The 22,901-nt window shown below is 45.1% G+C and overlaps 1 protein-coding gene across 1 annotated transcript in view; it reads left to right on the forward strand.

The window, feature by feature from the left end:
- Positions 1-22,143, forward strand: part of LOC123158678 (uncharacterized) — a 33,796-nt gene extending 11,653 nt beyond the window's left edge. The window contains exon 2 of the mRNA XM_044576580.1: positions 21,251-22,143. Coding sequence (XP_044432515.1) covers positions 21,251-22,143 — 893 coding nt within the window. The remainder of the gene's footprint in view (positions 1-21,250) is intronic.
- Positions 22,144-22,901: the final 758 nt, after the last annotated feature.

Below are 22,901 nucleotides of genomic sequence, written 5' to 3' on the forward strand. Positions count from 1 at the left end.
GGGGTGGCACATCCCTTTCCTTCCCCCTCTCCCTCTCCTTCCTTCCCCCTCTCTCCCTTTAGGTCGAAACCTACTAGGACTTGGAGTCCTAGTATGATTCCCCTCTTGGGGGCACGCCAAGGAGGGCCAGCCGGCCTTCCCTCCCTCCTTTATATATGTGGCAAGGGGGGCACCCTAGAACACACAACTTGAAAATTGTTTTAGCCGCGTGCGTTGCCCCCCCTCCAATGAATTCCATCTCGGTCATATCGTTGTAGTGCTTAAGCGAAGCCCTGCGTCGGTAACTTCATCAACACCGTCAACACGTCGTCGTGCTGACAGAACTCTTCCTTGGCATTAGCTGGATCTAGAGTTCGAGGGACGTCACCGAGCTGAACGTGTGCAGATCACGGAGGTGCCGTTCTTTTGGTACTTGATCGATTGGATCGTGAAGACGTTCGACTACATCAACCGCATCACTAGACGCTTCCGCTTATGGTCTACAAGTGTACATGGACAACACTCTCCCGCTCGTTGCTATGCATCACATAGATCTTGCGTGATCGTAGGAATTTTTTTGAAATTACTGTGTTCCCCAACAGTGGTATTAGAGCCAGGTTTATGCGTAGATATTATATGCACGAGTAGAACACAATGAGTTATGGGCGATAATAGTCATACTGCTTACCAGCATGTCATACTTTGATTCGGCGGTATTGTTGGACGAAGCGACCCGGACCGACATTACGCGTATGCTTACGCGAGACTGGTTCTACCGACGTGCTTCGCACACAGGTGGCTGGCGGGTGTCAGTTTCTCCAACTTTAGTTGAATTGAGTGTGACTACGCCCGGTCCCTGTTGAAGGTTAAAAAGAACACACTTGACGAAAAATCGTTGTTGTTTTGATGCATAGGTAAGAACGATTCTTTCTCAGCCCGTAGCAGCCACGTAAAACTTGCAACAACAAAGTAGAGGATGTCTAACTTGTTTTTGCAGGGCATGTTATGATGTGGTATGGTCAAGACATGATGCTAAATTTTATTGTATGAGATGATCATGCTTTGTAACAGAGTTATCGGCAACTGGCAGGAGCCATATGGTTGTCGCTTTATTGTATGCAATGCAATCGCCCTGTAGTTGTTTTTACTTTATCACTAAGCGGTAGCGATAGTCGTAGAAACAATAGTTGGCGAGACGACAACGATGTTGCGATGGAGATGAAGGTGTCGTGCCGGTGACGATGGTGATCATGACGGTGCTTTGGAGATGGTGATCAAAGGCACAAGATGATGATGGCCATATCATATCACTTATATTGATTGCATGTGATGTTTATCCTTTATGCATCTTATTTTTCTTAGTTCGATGGTAGCATTATAAGATGATCTCTCACTACATTTCAAGGTACAAGTGTTCTCCCTGAGTATGCACCATTACTACAGTTCGTCGCGCCGAGACACCACGTGATGATCGAGTGTGATAAGCTCTCTGTTCACATACAACGGGTGCAAGTCAGTTTTGCACATGCGGAATACTCGGGTTAAACTTGACGACCTAGCATACGCAGATTTTTCCTCGGAACACTGAGACAAAAAGGTCGAGTGTGAATCATATAGTAGATAGGATCAACGTAGTGATGTTCACCATTGAAAACTACTCCATCTCACGTGATGATCGGACATGGTTTAGTTGATTTAGATCACGTGATCACTTAGATGATTAGAGGGATGTCTATCTAAGTGGGAGTTCTTAAGTAATATGATTAATTGAACTTTAATTTATCATGAAGTTAGTACCTGGTAGTATTTTTGCATGTCTATGTTGTTGTAGATCAATGGCCCATGCTACTGTTCCTTTGAATTTTAATGCATTTCTAGAGAAAGCTAAGTTGAAAGATGATGGTAGAAATTACACGGACTGGATCCATAACTTTAGGATTATCCTCATTGCTGCACAGAAGAATTACGTCCTAGAAGCACCGCTAGGTGCAAGACCCGATGCAGGAGCAACGCCGGACGTTGTGAACGCCTAGCAGAGCAAAGCTGATGAATACTCGTTAGTTCAGTGTGCCATGCTTTAAGGCTTAGAACTGGGACTTCAACGACGTTTTGAACGTCATGGAGCATATGAGATATTCCAGGAGTTGAAGTTAATATTTCAAGCAAATGCCCGGATTGAGAGATATAAAGTCTCGAATAAGTTCTATAGCTGCAAGATGGAGGAGAATAGTTCTGTCAGTGAACATATACTCAAAATGTCTGGGTATAACAACCACTTGATTCAGCTGGGAGTTAATCATCCTGATGGTAGTGTCATTGACAGAATTCTTCAATAACTGCCACCAAGCTACAAGAGCATCATGATGAACTATAATATCCAAGGGATGAACACAACAATTCCTAAGCTCTTCGCGATGCTAAACGCTACGGAGTTAGAAATCAAGAAGGAGCATCAAGTGTTGTTGGTCAACAAGACCACCAGTTTCAAGAAAAAGGATAGAGGGAAGAAGGGGAACTTCAAGAAGAACGGCAAGCAAGTTGCTGCTCAAGTGAAGAAGCCCAAGTCTGGACGTAAGCCTGAGACCGATTGCTTGTACTGCAAAGGGACTGGTCACTGGAAGCGGAACTGCCCCAAGTATTTGGCGGATAAGAAGGATGGCAAGGTGAACAAAGGTATATGTGATATACATGTTATTGATGTGTACCTTACCAATGTTGGGGAACGTTGCAGAAAATTAAAATTTTTCCTACGGTTTCACCAAGATCCATCTATGAGTTCATCTAAGCAACGAGTCAAGGGAGAGAGTTTGATTCTACATACCACTTGTAGATCGCGTGCGGAAGCTTGCAAGGTGATGATGTAGTCGTACTCGACGTGATTCGAATCACCGATGACCAAGTGCTGAACGGACAGCACCTCCGCGTTCAACACACGTACGGGACGGGAGACGTCTCCTCCTTCTTGATCCAGCAAGGGGAAAGGAGAGGTTGAGGAAGACAGCTCCACCGGCAGCACGACGGCGTGGTGATGGTGGAGAGGCAGTACTCCGACAGGGCTTCGCCAAGCACACAACGGAGGAGGAGAGGTGTTGGGGAGGGGAGGGCTGCGCCTTGGAGGGTGGTGCGGCTGCCCTCCCCTCACCCCTCTATTTATAGGGGGAAGGGAGAAGGGGGCCGGCCCCCTAGAACCCATCTAGGGGGGGTGCGGCGGCCTAGGGGAGAGGGGAGAGGGTGGCTTGCCCCCCAAGCCAAGGGGGGCGCCCCCTCTAGGGTTCCCCCTCAACCCTAGGCGCATGGGCCCAAGGGAGGGGGTGCGGCCAGCCCACCAGGGGCTGGCTCCCTGCCCCACGCAGCCCATGTGGCCCCCCGGGAGGGGTGGCCCCTCCCGGTGGACCCCCGGAACCCTTCCGGTGGCCCCGGTACAATACCGGTATGACCCCGAAACTTCCCGGTGTCCGTTTGACAACTTCCCATATATAAATCTTTACCTCCGGACCCTTCCGGATCTCCTCGTGACGTCCAGGATCCCATCCGGGACTCCGAACAACATTCGGTAGTCACATACTAGTCTTCCTAATAACCCTAGCGTCACCGAACCTTAAGTGTGTAGACCCTACGGGTTCGGGAGACATGCAGACATGACCGAGACGCTCTCAGTCAATAACCAACAGCGGGATCTGGATACCCATGATGGCTCCCACATGCTCCTCGATGTTGTCATCGGATGAACCACGATGTCGAGGATTCGATCAAACCCTGTATGCAATTCCCTTTGTCAATCGGTACGTTACTTGCCCGAGACTCGATCGTCGGTATCCCAATACCTTGTTCAGTCTCGTTACCGGCAAGTCACTTTACTCGTACCGTAATGCATGATCCCGTGTCCAACACCTTGGTCACATTGAGCTCATTATGATGATGCATTACCGAGTGGGCCCAGAGATACCTCTCCGTCATACGGAGTGACAAATCCCAGTCTCGATCCGTGTCAACCCAACAGATACTTTCGGAGATACCTGTAATGCACCTTTATAGTCACCCAGTTACGTTGTGACGTTTGATACACCCAAGGCACTCTTACGGTATCCGGGAGTTACACGATCTCATGGTCGAAGGAAGAGATACTTGACACTGGCAAAGCTCTAGCAAAACGAACTACACGATCTTTTATGCTATGCTTAGGATTGGGTCTTGTCCATCACATCATTCTCCTAATGATGTGATCCCGTTATCAACGACATCCAATGTCCATAGTCAGGAAACCATGACTATCTGTTGATCACAACGAGCTAGTCAACTAGAGGCTCACCAGGGACATATTGTGGTCTAAGTATTCACACGTGTATTACGATTTCCGGATAATACAGTTATAGCATGAATAAAAGACATTTATCATGAACATTGAAATATAATAATACTTTTATTATTGCCTCTAGGGCATATTTCCAACAGTCTCCCACTTGCACTAGAGTCACCAATCTAGTTACATTGTGATGAATCGAACACCCATAGAGTTCTGGTGTTGATCATGTTTTGCACGCGAGAGAGGTTTAGTCAGCGGATCTGCGACATTCAGATCCGTGTGCACTTTGCAAATCTCTATGTCTCCATCTTGAACATTTTCACGGATGGAGTTGAAACGACGCTTGATGTGCCTGGTCTTCTTGTGAAACCTGGGCTCCTTGGCGAGGGCAATAGCTCCAGTGTTGTCACAGAAGAGTTTGATCGGCCCCGACGCATTGGGTATGACTCCTAGGTCGGTGATGAACTCCTTCACCCAAATCGCTTCATGCGCTGCCTCCGAGGCTGCCATGTACTCCGCTTCACACGTAGATCCCGCCACGACGCTCTGCTTGCAGCTGCACCAGCTTACTGCTCCACCATTCAACATATACACGTATCCGGTTTGTGACTTAGAGTCATCCAGATCTGAGTCGAAGCTAGCGTCGACGTAACCCTTTACGACGAGCTCTTCGTCTCTTCCATAAACGAGAAACATGTCCTTCGTCCTTTTCAGGTACTTCAGGATATTCTTGACCGCTGTCCAGTGTTCCTTGCCGGGATTACTTTGGTATCTTGCTACCAAACTTACGGCAAGGTTTACATCGGGTCTGGTACACAGCATGGCATACATAATAGATCCTATGGCTGAAGCATAGGGGATGACACTCATCTCTTCTTTATCTTTTGCCGTGGTCGGTGACTGAGCCGAGCTCAATCTCACACCTTGTAACATAGGCAAGAACCCCTTCTTGGACTGATCCATTTTGAACCTCTTCAAAATCTTATCAAGGTATGTGCTTTGTGAAAGACCTATGAGGCGTCTCGATCTATCTCTATAGATCTTGATGCCTAATATATAAGCAGCTTCTCCAAGGTCCTTCATTGAAAAACACTTATTCAAGTAGGCCTTAATGCTGTCCAGAAATTCTATATTATTTCCCATCAAGAGTATGTCATCTACATATAATATGAGAAATGCTACAGAGCTCCCACTCACTTTCTTGTAAACGCAGGCTTCTCCATAAGTCTGCATAAACCCAAACGCTTTGATCATCTCATCAAAGCGAATGTTCCAACTCCGAGATGCTTGCACCAGTCCATAAATGGATCGCTGGAGCTTGCATACTTTGTTAGCGTTCCGAGGATCGACAAAACCTTCCGGCTGCATCATATACAGTTCTTCCTTAAGATGCCCGTTAAGGAATGCCGTTTTGACGTCCATTTGCCATATCTCATAATCATAGTATGCGGCAATTGCTAACATGATTCGGACGGACTTCAGCTTCGCTACGGGAGAGAAAGTCTCGTCGTAGTCAATCCCTTGAACTTGTCGATAACCCTTAGCGACAAGTCGAGCCTTATAGATCGTAACATTACCATCCGCGTCCGTCTTCTTCTTAAAGATCCATTTGTTTTCTATCGCTCGCCGATCATCGGGCAAGTCTGTCAAAGTCCATACTTTGTTTTCATACATGGATTCTATCTCGGATTTCATGGCTTCAAGCCATTTGTTGGAATCCGGGCCCGCCATCGCTTCTTCATAGTTCGAAGGTTCATTGTTGTCTAACAACATGATTTCCAGGACAGGGTTGCCGTACCACTCTGGTGCGGAACGTGTCCTTGTGGACCTACGAAGTTCAGTAGTAACTTGATCCGAAGTACCTTGATCATCATCATTGTTTTCCTCTTCAGTTGGTGTGGGCATCACAGGAACGGTTTCCTGCGCTGCGCCACTTTCCCGCTCAAGAGGTAGTACTTCATCGAGTTCTACTTTCCTCCCACTTACTTCTTTCGAGAGAAACTCTTTTTCCAGAAAGCATCCGTTCTTGGCAACAAAGATCTTGCCTTCGGATCTTAAGTAGAAGGTATACCCGACAGTTTCCTTAGGGTATCCTATGAATACGCATTTTTCCGACTTGGGTTCGAGCTTTTCAGGTTGAAGTTTCTTGACATAAGCATCGCATCCCCAAACTTTTAGAAACGACAGCTTAGGTTTCTTTCCAAACCATAATTCATACGGTGTCGTCTCAACGGATTTAGACGGTGCCCTATTTAAAGTGAATGTAGCTGTCTCTAGAGCGTATCCCCAAAATGATAGCGGTAAATCGGTAAGAGACATCATAGACCGCACCATATCCAATAGAGTGCGATTACGACGTTCGGACACACCGTTTCGCTGAGGTGTTCCAGGCGGCGTGAGTTGTGAAACGATTCCACATTTCCTTAAGTGTGTACCAAATTCGTGACTTAAGTATTCTCCTCCACGATCTGATCGTAAGAATTTTATCTTTCGGTCACGTTGATTCTCTACCTCATTCTGAAATTCCTTGAACTTTTCAAAGGTCTCAGACTTGTGTTTCATTAAGTAGACATACCCATATCTACTCAAGTCATCTGTGAGAGTGAGAACATAACGATATCCTCCGCGAGCCTCAACGCTCATTGGACCGCACACATCGGTATGTATGATTTCCAACAAGTTGGTTGCTCGCTCCATTGTTCCGGAGAACGGAGTCTTGGTCATTTTGCCCAAAAGGCATGGTTCGCACGTGTCAAACGATTCATAATCAAGAGACTCTAAAAGTCCATCGGCATGGAGCTTCTTCATGCGCTTGACACCAATGTGACCAAGGCGGCAGTGCCACAAGTATGTGGGACTATCGTTATCAACTTTAAATCTTTTGGCATCTACACTATGAACATGTGTAATATTACGCTCGAGATTCATTAAGAATAAACCATTGACCATCGGAGCATGACCATAAAACATATCTCTCATATAAATCGAACAACCATTATTCTCAGACTTAAATGAGTAGCCATCTCGTATTAAACGAGATCCAGATACAATGTTCATGCTCAAACTTGGCACTAAATAACAATTATTAAGGTTCAAAACTAATCCCGTAGGTAAATGTAGAGGCAGCGTGCCGACGGCGATCACATCGACTGTGGAACCATTCCCGACGCGCATCGTCACCTCGTCCTTCGCCAGTCTCCGTTTATTCCGCAGCTCCTGCTGTGAGTTACAAATATGAGCAACGGCACCGGTATCAAATACCCAAGGAGTTACTACGAGTACTGGTAAGGTACACATCAATCATATGTATATCAAATATACCTTTGGTGTTGCCGGCCTTCTTATCCGCTAAGTATTTGGGGCAGTTCTGCTTCTAGTGACCCTTCCCCTTGCAATAAAAGCACTCAGTCTCAGGCTTGGGTCCATTCTTTGACTTCTTCCCGGTAACTGGCTTACCAGGCGCGGCAACATCTTTGCCGTCCTTCTTGAAGTTCTTCTTACCCTTGCCCTTCTTGAACTTAGTGGTCTTATTGACCATCAACACTTGATGTTCTTTCTTGATTTCAGCCTCTGCTGACTTCAGCATCGAGAACACTTCAGGAATGGTCTTTTCCATCCCCTGCATGTTGTAGTTCATCACAAAGCTCTTGTAGCTTGGTGGGAGCGACTGGAGGATTCTGTCAATGACTGCCTCATCTGGGAGGTTAATGTTCAGCTGGGTCATACGGTTGTGCAACCCAGACATCTTCAGGATGTGCTCACTGACAGAACTGTTTTCCTCCATCTTACAACTGTAGAACTTGTCGGAGACATCATATCTCTCGACCCGGGCATGAGCTTGAAAAACTAGTTTCAGCTCTTCGAACATCTCATATGCTCTGTGGTGCTCAAAACGCTTTTGGAGCCCCGGTTCTAAGCTGTAAAGCATGCCGCACTGAACGAGGGAGTAATCATCAGCACGAGACTGCCAAGCATTCATAATGTCTTGGTTCTCTGGGACGGGAGCGTCACCTAGCGGTCCTTCTAGGACATATTGTTTCCTGGCAGCTATGAGGATGATCCTCAGGTTCCGGACCCAGTCCGTATAGTTGCTGCCATCATCTTTCAGCTTGGTTTTCTCTAGGTACGCGTTGAAGTTCATCTTGACATTAGCGTTGGCCATTGATATACAAGACATATTTGCAAAGGTTTTAGACTAAGTTCATGATAATAAAGTTCTAATCAGATTATGAACTCCCACTTAGATTAGACATCCCTCTAGTCATCTAAGTGTTACACGATCCGAGTCGACTAGCCTGTGTCCGATCATCACGTGAGACGGACTAGTCATCGTCGGTGAACATTCTCATGTTGATCGTATCTTCCATACGACTCGTGTTCGACCTTTCGGTCTCCGTGTTCCGAGGCCATGTCTGCACATGCTAGGCTCGTCAAGTTAACCCTAAGTGTTTTCGCTGTGTAAAACTGTCTTACACCCGTTGTATGTGAACGTAAGAATCCATCACACCCGATCATCACGTGGTGCTTAGAAGCGACGAACTGTAGCAACGGTGCACAGTTAGGGGAGAACACTTCTTGAAATTCTTGTAAGGGATCATCTTATTTACTACCGTCGTCCTAAGTAAACAAGATGCATAAACATAATAAACATCACATGCAATTATATAGTTGTGACATGATATGGCCAATATCATATAGCTCCATTGATCTTCATCTTCGGGGCTCCATGATCATCTTGTCACCGGCTTGACACCATGATCTCCATCATCGTGTCTTCATGAAGTTGTCACGCCAATGACTACTTCTACTTCTATGACTAACGTTTAGCAATAAAGTAAAGTAGTTTACATGGCGTTATTCAATGACACGCGGGTCATACAAAAAATAAAGACAAATCCTATGGCTCCTGCCGGTTGTCATACTCATCGACATGCAAGTCGTGAATCCTATTACAAAGAACATGATCTCATACATCACAATTCATCATTCATCACAACTTCTGGCCATATCACATCACATGATCAATCGCTGCAAAAACAAGTTAGACGTCCTCTAATTGTTGTTGCATCTTTTACGTGGCTGCAATTGGGTTCTAGCAAGAACGTTTTCTTACCTATGAATCACCACAACGTGATTTTGTCAACTTCTATTTACCCTTCATAAGGGCCCTGTTCATCGATTCCGCTCCAACTAAAGTGGGAGAGACAGACACCCGCCAGCCACCTTATGCAACTAGTGCATGTCAGTCGGTGGAACCGGTCTCACGTAAGCGTACGTGTAAGGTTGGTCCGGGCCGCTTCATCCCACAATACCGTTGAGCAAGAAAAGACTAGTAGAGGCAAGTAAGATGACAAAATCCACGCCCACAACAAAATTGTGTTCTACTCGTGCAAAGAGAACTACGCATAGACCTAGCTCGTGATGCCACTGTTGGGGAACGTTGCAGAAAATTAAAATTTTTCCTACGGTTTCACCAAGATCCATCTATGAGTTCATCTAAGCAACGAGTCAAGGGAGAGAGTTTGCATCTACATACCACTTGTAGATCGCGTGCGGAAGCTTGCAAGGTGATGATGTAGTCGTACTCGACGTGATTCGAATCACCGATGACCAAGTGCTGAACGGACAGCACCTCCGCGTTCAACACACGTACGGGACGGGAGACGTCTCCTCCTTCTTGATCCAGCAAGGGGAAAGGAGAGGTTGAGGAAGACAGCTCCACCGGCAGCACGACGGCGTGGTGATGGTGGAGAGGCAGTACTCCGACAGGGCTTCGCCAAGCACACAACGGAGGAGGAGAGGTGTTGGGGAGGGGAGGGCTGCGCCTTGGAGGGTGGTGCGGCTGCCCTCCCCTCACCCCTCTATTTATAGGGGGCAGGGAGAAGGGGGCCGGCCCCCTAGAACCCATCTAGGGGGGGGGGGGTGCGGCGGCCTAGGGGAGAGGGGAGAGGGTGGCTTGCCCCCCAAGCCAAGGGGGGCGCCCCCTCTAGGGTTCCCCTCTAAACCCTAGGCGCATGGGCCCAAGGGAGGGGGTGCGGCCAGCCCACCAGGGGCTGGCTCCCTGCCCCACGCAGCCCATGTGCCCCCCCGGGAGGGGTGGCCCCTCCCGGTGGACCCCCGGAACCCTTCCGGTGGCCCCGGTTCAATACCGGTATGACCCCGAAACTTCCCGGTGTCCGTTTGACAACTTCCCATATATAAATCTTTACCTCCGGACCCTTCCAGATCTCCTCTTGACGTCCAGGATCCCATCCGGGACTCCGAACAACATTCGGTAGTCACATACTAGTCTTCCTAATAACCCTAGCGTCACTGAACCTTAAGTGTGTAGACCCTACGGGTTAGGGAGACATGCAGACATGACCGAGACGCTCTCAGTCAATAACCAACAGCGGGATCTGGATACCCATGATGGCTCCCACATGCTCCTCGATGTTGTCATCGGATGAACCACGATGTCGAGGATTCGATCAAACCCTGTATGCAATTCCCTTTGTTAATCGGTACATTACTTGCCCGAGACTCGATCGTCGGTATCCCAATACCTTGTTCAGTCTCGTTACCGGCAAGTCACTTTACTCGTACCGCAATGCATGATCCCGTGTCCAACACCTTGGTCACATCGAGCTCATTATGATGATGCATTACCGAGTAGGCCCAGAGATACCTCTCCGTCATACGGAGTGACAAATCCCAGTCTCGATCCGTGTCAACCCAACAGATACTTTCGGAGATACCTGTAATGCACCTTTATAGTCACCCAGTTACGTTGTGACGTTTGATACACCCAAGGCACTCTTACGGTATCCGGGAGTTACACGATCTCATGGTCGAAGGAAGAGATACTTGACACTGGCAAAGCTCTAGCAAAACGAACTACACGATCTTTTATGCTATGCTTAGGATTGGGTCTTGTCCATCACATCATTCTCCTAATGATGTGATCCCGTTATCAACGACATCCAATGTCCATAGTCAGGAAACCATGACTATCTGTTGATCACAACGAGCTAGTCAACTAGAGGCTCACCAGGGACATATTGTGGTCTAAGTATTCACACGTGTATTACGATTTCCGGATAATACAGTTATAGCATGAATAAAAGACATTTATCATGAACATTGAAATATAATAATACTTTTATTATTGCCTCTAGGGCATATTTCCAACAACCAATGCTCATAGTAGTGCCTGGGTATTTGATACTGGTTCTGTTGCTAATATTTGCAACTCGAAAAAGGGACTACGGATTAAGAGAAGATTGTCTAAGGATGAGGTGACAATGCGCGTGGGAAATGGTTCCAAAGTCGATGTGATCGTCGTCGGCACGCTACCTCTACATCTACCTTCGGGGTTAGTTTTAGACCTAAATAATTGTTATTTGGTGCCAGCGTTAAGCACGAACATTATATCTGGATCTTGTTTGATGCGAGACAGTTATTCATTTAAATCCGAGAATAATGGTTGTTCTATTTATATGAGTAATATCTTTTATGGTCATGCACCCTTTAAGAGTGGTCTATTTTTGTTGAATCTCGATAGTAGTGACACTCATATTCATAATATTGAAACCAAAAGATGCAGAGTTGATAATGATAGTGCAACTTATTTGTGGCACTGCCGTTTGGGTCATATTGGTGTAAAGCGCATGAAGAAACTCCATTCTGATGAACTTTTGGAATCACTTGATTATGAATCACTTGGTACTTGCGAACCATGCCTCATGGGCAAGATGGCTAAAACTCCGTTGTCCAGAACAATGGAGCGAGCAATAGAATTGTTGGAAATCATACATACTGATGTATGTGGCCCAATGAATATTGAGGCTCGTGGCGGGTATCGTTATTTTCGGACCTTCACAGATGATTTGAGCAGATATGGGTATATCTACTTGACGCAACATATGTCTGAAACATTTGAAAAGTTCAAAGAATTTCAGAGTGAAGTGGAAAATCATCATAACAAGAAAATAAAGTTTCTATGATCTGATCGTGCAGGAGAGTATTTGAGTTACGAGTTTGGTCTTCACTTGAAACAATGCGGAATAGTTTCGCAACTCAGGCCACCTAGAACACCAAAGTCACTAGTAGAAAAATGTCTTTTAGTACCGGTTCATAAGGACCTTTAATACCGGTTCTGGAACCGGCACTAAAGAGTGGGGACTAAAGGTCCCCCCCCCCTTTAGTACCGGTTCAACACGAACTGGGACCAAAGGCCCACCACGTGTCACGAGGTGCGCCGTGATCTGGGGGACCTTTAGTCCCGGTTGGTAAGGATTTTTTTTGAAATAAAGCAAAAACAACCCGTCTAATGGGCCGATACGGCCTGCATACGACTAGAAACCCAATCTCTAGTTGGGCCAGGATGCAGGCCCGTACGGCCCAGTAGGCCCCACAGGGCAGAAGACTTGCAATAGGCCCACAAAGGCCTGCTTAGAGAGGAGCTCGACACGGTATCCGCGGCGGGGCTTATAAACCGGTGCGAGCTCCTCTCAACTAGCGAGGTGGGACTAAATATTGTGCACTGCGGGTGGCAGCGCACCACCTTTAATACTGGTTTGTGGCTCCAACTGGTACTAAAGGGGGGGGGGTCTTTAGTACCGGTTGGAGCCACCAACCCGTACTAAAGGCCACCACCTTTAGTACCGGTTGGTGGCTCCAACCGGTACTAAAGACCCCCCCTTTAGAACCGGTTGCAGCCACCAACCCAAACTAAAGGCCACCACCTCTTTAGTACCGGTTCGTGACACGAACCGGTACTAAAGGTTCACCACGAACCGGTACTAATGAGCGTCGGCCGCCTGGCCATTGGAATCGGCACTAATGGTCACATTAATGCCGGTTCAATTGTAAACCGGGACTAATGAGTTTCACATTAGACCCTTTTTCTACTAGTGAGTCGTCATTTCTTAAAGTTTGGGCTGCGATGCTTATGTGAAAAAGCTTCAACCTGATAAGCTCGAACCCAAATCGGAGAAATGTGTCTTCATAGGATACCCAAAGGAGACTGTTGGGTACACCTTCTATCACAGATCCGAAGGCAAGATATTCGTTGCTAAGGATGGATCCTTTCTAGAGAAGGAGTTTCTCTCGAAAGAAGTGAGTGGGAGGAAAGTAGAACTTGATGAGGTTATGCTTAAGTCTGTTTGAATCATGTTAGTAATTGCTGCATTTTATGATTATGAAATTTGGCAAATGGATGTAAAGACTGCATTCTTGAATGGAATTCTGGAAGAAGAGTTGTATATGATGCAACTCGAAGGTTTTTTCAATCGAAAGGATGCTAACAAAGTGTGCATAGCTCCAGCGATCAATTTATGGACTGGTACAAGCATCTCGGAGTTGGAATAAATGTTTTGATAGTGTGATCAAAGCATATGTTTCTATACAGACATTTGGAGAAGCCTGTATTTACAAGAAAGTGAGTGGGAGCTCTGTAGCATTTCTAATATTATATGTGGATGACATATTGTTGATTGGAAATGATACATAATTTCTGGATAGCATAAAAGGATACTTGAACAAGAGTTTTTTGATGAAAGACCTCGGTGAAGCTGCTTATATATTGAGCATCGAGATCTATAGAGATAGATCAAGACGTCTAATTGGACTTTCACAAAGCACATACCTTGATAAAGTTTTGAAGAAGTTCAAAATGGATCAAGCAAAGAAAGGGTTCCTTCCTGTGTTACAAGGTGTGAAGTTGAGTCAGACTCAATGCCCGACCACTGCAGAAGATAGAGAGACAATGAAAGTTGTTCCCTATGCTTCAGCCATAGGCTCTATCATGTATGCAATGCTGTGTACCAGACCTGATGTGTGCGTTGCTATTAGTTTAACAGGTATGTACCAAAGTAATCCATGAGTGGATCACTGGACAACGGTCAAGAATATCCTGAAATACCTGAAAAGGACTAAGGACATGTTTCTCGTTTATGGAGGTGACAAAGAGCTCGTCATAAATGGTTACGTCGATGCAAGCTTTGACACTGATCCGGATGACTGTAAGTCACAAACCGGATACCTATTTATATTGAACAGTGGAGCTGTAAGTTGGTGCAGTGTAAGCAAAGCGTCGTGGCGGGATCTACGTGTGAAGTGGAGTACATAGCTGCTTCGGAAACAACAAACGAAGGAGTTCATATCTGATCTAGGTGTCATACCTAGTGCATCATGTCCAATGAAAATCTTTTGTAACAATACTGATGCAATTCCCTTGGCAAAGGAATCCAGATTTCACAAGAGAACCAAGCACATCAAGAGACGCTCCAATTCCATCCGCGATCAAGTCAAGGAGGGAGACATAGAGATTTGCAAGATACATACAGATCTGAATATTGCAGACCCATTGACTAAGCCTCTCTCACGAGCAAAACATGATCAACACCAAGACTTCATGGGTGTTAGAATCATTACTATGTAATCTAGATTATTGACTCTAGTGCAAGTCGGAGACTGAAGGAAATATGCCCTAAACGAAATAATAAAGTTGTTATTTATATTTCATTATATCATGATAAATGTTTATTATTCATGCTAGAATTGTATTAACTGGAAACTTAGTACATGTGTGAATACATAGACAAACAGAGTGTCACTAGTATGCCTCTACTTGACTAGCTCGTTAATCAAAGATGGTTAAGTTTCCTAGCCATAGACATGAGTTGTCATTTGATGAACGGGATCACATCATTAGAGAATGATGTGATTGACTTGACCCATCCTCTAGCTTAGCACGGTGATCGTTTAGTTTGTTGCTATTGCTTTCTTCATGACATATACATGTTCCTATAACTATGAGATTATGCAACTCCCGAATACTGGAGGAACACTTTGTGTGATATCAAACGTCACAACGTAACTGAATGATTATAAAGATGCTTTACAGGTGTCTCCGATGGTGTTTGTTGAGTTGGCATAGATCGAAATTAGGATTCGTCACTTCGATTGCTGGAGAGGTATCTCTGGACCCTCTCGGTAACGCAGATCACTATAAGCCTTGCAAGCAATGTGACTAATAAGTTAGTTACGGAATGATGCATTACGGAACGAGTAAAGAGACTTGTCGGTAACGAGATTGAACTAGGTATTGAGATACCAACAGACGAATCTCGGGCAAGTAACATACCGATGACAAAGTGAACAACGTATGTTGTTATGAGGTTTGACCGATAAAGATCTTCATAGAATATGTAGCAACCAATATGAGCATCCAGGTTCCGCTATTGGTTCTTGACCGGAGATGTGTCTCGGTCATGTCTACATAGTTCTCGAACCTGTAGCACTACTAGGAAAAGGCCTACTAGTGGAGCACCAGTTTTGCCTACTAATGGCGCACTACTGGCGCGCCACTAGTACCACGCCACTAGTATTTTTTACTAATGGCGCACAACTGGTGCGCCATTAGTATACCAGATACTAATGACGCACCTGTAATGCGCCATTAGTATGCCTAGAGGTGCCCCATTACTATCTCACTTAGTAATGGTGCACCACATAGGAGTGCGCCATTAGTAACATTTTTTTTTCAAAAAAAAGTTACAATTTTTTTTTTCAATTTTTTTTTCAATTTTTTTATTTTTTTTATTTTTTCCGTTTTTTTCTTAATCTCGGGTCACTATGGCTTAATCTCCCCAGCACCAGCTCACTTCACAGGCACTTGTTGATATATCTAGCATATCAATCCTATTAAACCTTGTTGATGTTTAGGACTTTGTTCATGTTCATGAGTGTGATGAAATTTTGAAAAATTATTTCAAACTTCCGTTCATATTACGTATCATATTTTGAAAAAAAATCCTGAAAAAAAATTCAAAACTAATTTTTTTTTCTGTTACTCGTGGCGCACCTAGAAAACGGTGGGCCACTAGTAAGTTTGAATTTTTTTGAATTTTTTTGCCTCTAGATCTTGAAAGCCCCGTAACTTTTTTCTGTTAGGTTTTTGAGGATTTTGAAAATGTTTAACGGGGCTCCCCTCGTTAAATTTGGATGTAACTTTTCGAGTAGATGATTTTTCATATAAAAAACTTTTTACTGCGAGTTCGTATGCAAAAGTTATTCCCATTTTACAAATTCTTGAGAGATTTTGCAAAAAAAGTCGAAATTCATATTTGTAAATTTTCCCAACAACTAGACCAGATATGACATGGAAAACTTATTATCTTTTATTTTTTTGACATTTCCATCATTTTCTTTTATTTTTTTAAACTGAAAAGGCGGTCCCCGGGGGTGCATTCGGGGGAATTTTGGGTCAAAATTAGTAATGGCACATCGTGGGTGTGGTGCGCCATTACTAGTTAAACTAGTAATGGCGCACCACACCCACGGGGCGCCATTACTAACTTTGAAAAAAAATAAAAAAAATAAACAAAAATAAAAAACTGTTAGTAATGGCGCACCGTGGGTGTGGTGCGCCATTACTAGTTTTAACTACTAATGGCGCACCAGACCCATGGTGCACCATTACTAATTTAAAAAAAAAAGTTTGAACTTTTTTTTGAAAAAAATTACTAGTGGCGCACTATGGATGTGGTGCACCATTACTAGTTTAACTAGTAATGGCGTGCGCCATTACTAGTTTTAAAAAAAACAAAAAAATGTTACTAATGGCGCACCATGGATGTGGTGCGCCATTAGTATTTGGACACTAATGGCGCACCAACACATGGTGCGCCATTAGTGTCCATATCATCTATAGCCCTTTTCCTAGTAGTGCAGGGTCCGCACGCTTAAAGTTCGATGAGAATCGGTATTATGAGTTTATGTGTTTTGATGTACCGAAGTTAGTTCAGAGTCCCGGATGTGATCACGGACATGACGAGGAGTCTCGAAATGGTCGAGACATAAAGATTGATATATTGGACGGCTATATCCGAATACCGAAAGTGTTTCCGAGAAGTTTCGGATAAAACTGGAGTGACGGAGGGTTATCGGAACCCCCGGGGGAACTAATGGGCCTCGATGGGCCTTAGTGGAGAGAGAGAGAGGCGGCCAGGGCAGGCCGCGCACCCCCTCCCCATTGAGCCCGAATTGGACTAGGAAGGGCGGGGGCTTTCCTTCTCCCTCTCCCTCTCCTTCCTTCCCCCTCTCTCCCTTTAGGTGGAAACCTACCAGGACATGGAGTCCTAGTAGGATTCCCCTCTTGGGGGGGGGGGGTGCCAACGAGGACCGGCCTGCCTCCCCTCCCTCCTTTATATACATGGGGAGGGGGGCACCCTAGAACACACAAGTTGACAATTGTTTTAGCGGTGTGCGGTGCCCCCTCCACAGAATCCCACCTCGGTCATATTGTTGTAGTTCTTAGGCGAAGCCCTGCGTCGATAACTTCATCAACAACGTCAACACGCCGTCGTGCTGACGGAACTCTCCCTCGGCCTCAGCTGGATCTAGAGTTCGAGGGACGTCACCGTGCTGAACGTGTGCAGATCGTGGAGGTGCCGTTCTTTCGGTACTTGATCGATTGGATCGCGAAGACGTTCGACTACATCAACCGCGTCACTAGACGCTTCCGCTTACGGTCTACGAGGGTACATGGACAACACTCTCCCGCTCGTTGCTATGCATCACATAGATCTTGCATGATTGTAGGAATTTTTTTGAAATTATTGCGTTCCGCAACACCGCATGCATAATAAACATTAAATCTGGACACATGGATTGTCCAGGCGGACCTAGAGAAAAAGCACACGGACTGTGAGGACATGTGCCCCAACTGATAGTGTGCCAAGCAGATTGTGTGGACATCCACAAAGATCCCGAGGTTCCTCCAGGTTTATGGGAATTCGAACATCCTAAATGGTCCGTGAACATTTTATGCATGGGGTTGGAGGGCAAAAAGGATCTGAACCACGCGGTTCAAACATTTAGGGATTTTTGATGAACCACCCTAATATATGCTTTGTTCACACTTTTTGCGGATTGATCCCCTCCCCCATCGACCTACTACATTGGTTTTCAGTTTCTTTAATGAAGATTTCCTTCTATAAAACTATTTGCCATCCTTTTTCTCGTATAATGAGTTTTATATAAATGGATGCACCATATTTGCCTTGTTTTAATTGGTAACATCTAAAAAATTAGAACGGCAATGGAGGTGTCTTTTTTTGCGGGTGACAACGGAGGTGTCAAAAGCGTATACTCTCCCAAATTAATGTTCCGCGAGACCTTGGAGCGTGCAATTAACCTCAAATCTTTGAACTTTCCCATAACGATGATGATCAGGTTGAAGGCATTTCTACACACTCTAGCATTCTTCTCGATGCAAATCTCTAAATACACATGCATAAATAATATTAATGTGACCATTTTTCATCTAGATTCGTGGTCTCTAATGAATTTCATCCACCAATTTGCCAAAGGGATTTCTCCTTCCTAGAGATGTCAATGCAGGCCGATAAGCCTAAATAATTTTTAATAGATTCTCAAATCCTCTCATAGGAATATCATTTGAACATAATGCAGGCTGTCAATTTGTTAACTCCCTTTAGAACCTGACAAATAAAATGGTTGAGCCAATATAAGAGTTTGCTTTTAAAGGGAGAGGATGGATTTTTTCTGAAATACTTTATTCCATTGATGATAAAATTAGCCTCGTATGTTTCTAGGTTTGGATAAAACAAAAGAATGTAAAAGTCTTCAAAATAGAAATATTTTAAGGTGCAATTTATTTAATAACATATCAAATATCACTGATGTTATTAAATTACGAAATTTTATGGTGACAATTCATTTCATCAAATCTCTAATAAAAATGTAGATAAATTTGAAATTAGAAACGTAGAAAAATAGTTACATTAAATATATCTCTAAATATATATTTCTAATTTATAAAGTGAAAGAAAAATAATATTAAGAGAATAGAAAACATATTGCATCCGCTCTATTTTCCATAAAGTAAAGATATGATATTCTCCTTGGAATAAATTAATGTCAAAATGTGTTTTTATAAAACTTATATCAAGTTATTCTATGTATATTACCACTTTCTCTTGTAATTACATACACCCATTTGAATGTTATATGATATGTTAAATTTAATTGTTTTTTCTTTATTTATGTTGAACATTTTTACTTTAATGCTATTATATATCTTATTTTAATAATAAAGTCATATTGGTTCCATTAATACACGCAATTTTCAACATACTATCTCAATTATTATTTTTTGTATAGCTAGTATGATTAATTATCTAGTCACGCTTCGGTACAATAACATACATATTTTTTTATTATTTATCGTAATCAACATACTTTCACATATAGAAAATTAAATTATATTTTAATCGAACAATGACATATTTTTATTTTTAATTGAGATATTTATGCAAATCATTTATTGCAATGCATTTCTCCGTAAATCTAAGAGAACGTATATATAACATTTCTCCAAGTATACATTTCTGTAAATTATATTATAGCATTTTTATGTGTTTCTATATCTATAGTATCCTTAAATATCCGAACTTGGTAGAGTGATTTAGAGTCTACGAGGAGTCTCAAATTTAGGTGTAACTACAAATAAATAAATTCTACCAACTGTATAGTGTGTAATGTGTCCATAAGCAGTTCCTCAACCATCTTGTTACCGGAGCTTCCAACAAAGGAAGGGGATCCCATGAGTTCATCAAGGGTCGCCGAAAACTGTGTCGGCTTACTCTCGCTTCACACTTACTGCAACTAGGAGGAAGGGGGAGAGGTGGTTGAGCCCTCGTTGCTAATATATATACGACTCAACGGTAAGATACTTGTATCATATCTAAAGAGATTTCTCAGTTAATCGGTGAAAAAAAGATGAATACAAAAGAAATCTCTTTCAAATATATAGATATGAATATGGATGTAAGTTGGGGAGTGTCCTTACAACCTGTGTTGTGGTCTTGCTCTGCTGAATCTCGATCAGAAAGCTGATTAGGCTGGGCAGATCAATCTGGAATCACCAAGGAATTAAAACAGAGGCCAGAAACCAAGAACGATCCTGGCATTCCAGCGCAACAGTGCCACTTGTCTGCTGTCACAACCGCTGAAAACCACCTCACTCCCTCTCCAGTCACCACGCGTTGTACCTCGACCACACACGCACACGTGCAAGCGCGTGTGTCACTGTCAGACATCAACCCACGTCCAGCTCAACTTGTAGACCGATCTGAGAAAGAGGGCCGGACATTATAGTCCAACACTCCCCCTCACGTCTATGCTCCTTTGGAGCTATATGACATGAATAGCGGAAGCGGGGGCATGCCGCAATTTTTTATTGCGTTTACTGGGTTTTGAACCATGAACCTCTTGGTTGTAAGTTTATGCACCTAACAAGTTCATCCATCAAACCGATCTGATGGAAGAGACTAGGCAGCACATTATACGTCACCACTCCCCCTCACGTGTGGCTCCCTCAGGCCTAAACGTGGACTGATAGTGGGCTGCAATTTAATTGCGCCAGCCGGGTCGTGAACTCAAGAACTCTTGGCTCCGATACCATGTAGAAGTGCATGCTCTAGCCAATACAACATAAAGACCGATCGTGGGCTGCAATTTTAATTGCGCCAGCCGGGTCTTGAACTCAAGACCTCTTGGCTCTGATACCATGTAGAAGTGCATGCTCTAGCCAATGCAACCAAAAAACCGATCTGAGGGAGAGGGTCGGACATTATACTCCAACACTCCCCCTCACGTCTATGCTCCTTTGGAGCTATATGACGTGGGCAGCGGAAGCGGGGGCAGGCCACAATTTTTTATTGCGTTTACTAGGTTTTGAACCCTGAACCTCTTGGTTGTAAGTTTATGCACCTAACCAGTTCATCCATAAGATCGATCTGATGGAAGAGACTAGGCAGCATATTATATGCCAACACAACTGATACTCGAGAGAGCTCAGCTTAGCTCAGATGGGATCTTTATAAGCCAGCAACGCTGCACAGACTCAGACACAGACACACACACCAACCATCCTCAAAGCGGCAGCTCGACCGTAAGCCACGACGTGCGTCTCCTTCCCTCTCAGCCCGTCGAGGTCTCCCAAAGTACGCGCTCCGTTGTCGTCCTACCACGGGCGATCCGTGTGCCTGCCGTGCCGCTCACACCCAATCCTCGCTCATCTCCACACCCACATCCGCTCCGTGCGTGCCTGGGCGCAGCAGGGCACGGCGGTGTCGGCCGCCTCCATGGCCACGGGGCTAGCGCACGTAGACGCGCTCCATGTCGCGCTCGACGACCTCCTCGACCTACCCGAGGCCCAGGCTGCGCTCTCCGGCGCCGGCGGCAGCGTCGACTGCCTCCTGGACTCCTTTCTCCACCTCGCCGACGTGCACGGCTGCTTCCAGGAAGCCATGGTGGTGCTCAAGCAGGACGTCTCCGAGGCGCTGGTGGCCGTGCGCCGTCGCGACGGGGCACGCCTGGCTTCAGCAGTGCGGTCGCAGCGCAGGACCGGGAAGGAATTCGCGAGCCTTGCCGCCGCGGCCAGCGAGTGCGCCGTCAGGCCGTCCCGCCTGAGTATCCTCGGCGGCAGCCAAGGCAGCGCGGCGGAGGTCGAGGTGACCGGGCTGCTGTTGGAGTCGGCTGTGGCCACCGTGTCGGCTTCGGCCGCACTGTTCGGGGCCATGGCGACCATGTTGGGGTCGGTGGCGGCGGAGTCGTGCTCGTGCAAACGGACAGCGGCGCTGGTGTCCCTGGTAACGAAGAAAAAGAAGAAGGCGTCGGCGCTGGGGTCGGGGTGGGCGGCGGAGCTACCTGTGGCTGCCGTGGCGGAAAGGCTGGAGGAGCTGGAGGAGTTCATCGAGGAGATGGAGGCCGGAAGCGAGAAGGTGTTCCCGAGCCTCGTGCAGACTAGGGTCGCGCTCCTCAACATCCACACGCTCCACATCTTCTAACTTTGCACTGTCATGTACTCTCTCCGTAAAGAAATATAAAAGCGTTTAGATCACTAAAGTAGTGATCTAAACGCTCTAGTACCATCCATCTTAGCTGTACTAGTGAAATTAGTGGCAGAAATCCAGTGTAACTGTAAATAAGTAGATGATGAAAAGAAGAAGGAATTTGTAGTACTCCCCCCGTCTAGGTGAGTAAGTCATCTTAGGTTGTGCACCGTGACAAAGGAGGAGGGGACAATGAGAGACTTTAATATTTATTTGCTAATTAATAGCATTGCATGCAATGAACTAACCACTACATGTCGTGTTTGATAGTCTCAAGTCATTAAAAACATGCACACCCCTCATCTCTCATTGGTTGATATGTCAAAAAACAAAAAACGAGGTAGAAGTCAATGTACCGCGCCTAAGTGTTTTGGGATTATTTGGTTTTCATAAGATGACTTACACACCTAGACGGAGGGAGTACTAATCTTGGTTCTGCGCATAATTAGTGTCAGAGTTTAGTACACTTTTCATGATGTTAGTGAAAGAGAAGTGGAGAGTGATAAAATATGTAGTGCATGCAGGGAATTGAGCATGACGTGTCATCACTGATCAGAAGTAATCTTATCACCCAACACTACTAGGAAAAGGCATGCTAGTGGCGCACCAGTTTTGCCTTCTAATGGCGCACTACTGGTGCGCCACTAGCATCACGCCATTAGAATTAAATTCTAATGGTGCACCACTGGTGCGCCATTAGTATCTGGTGTTCT

The sequence above is a fragment of the Triticum aestivum genome, chromosome 7B (assembly GCF_018294505.1).
Source record: "Triticum aestivum cultivar Chinese Spring chromosome 7B, IWGSC CS RefSeq v2.1, whole genome shotgun sequence".
Taxonomy (NCBI): domain Eukaryota; kingdom Viridiplantae; phylum Streptophyta; class Magnoliopsida; order Poales; family Poaceae; genus Triticum; species Triticum aestivum.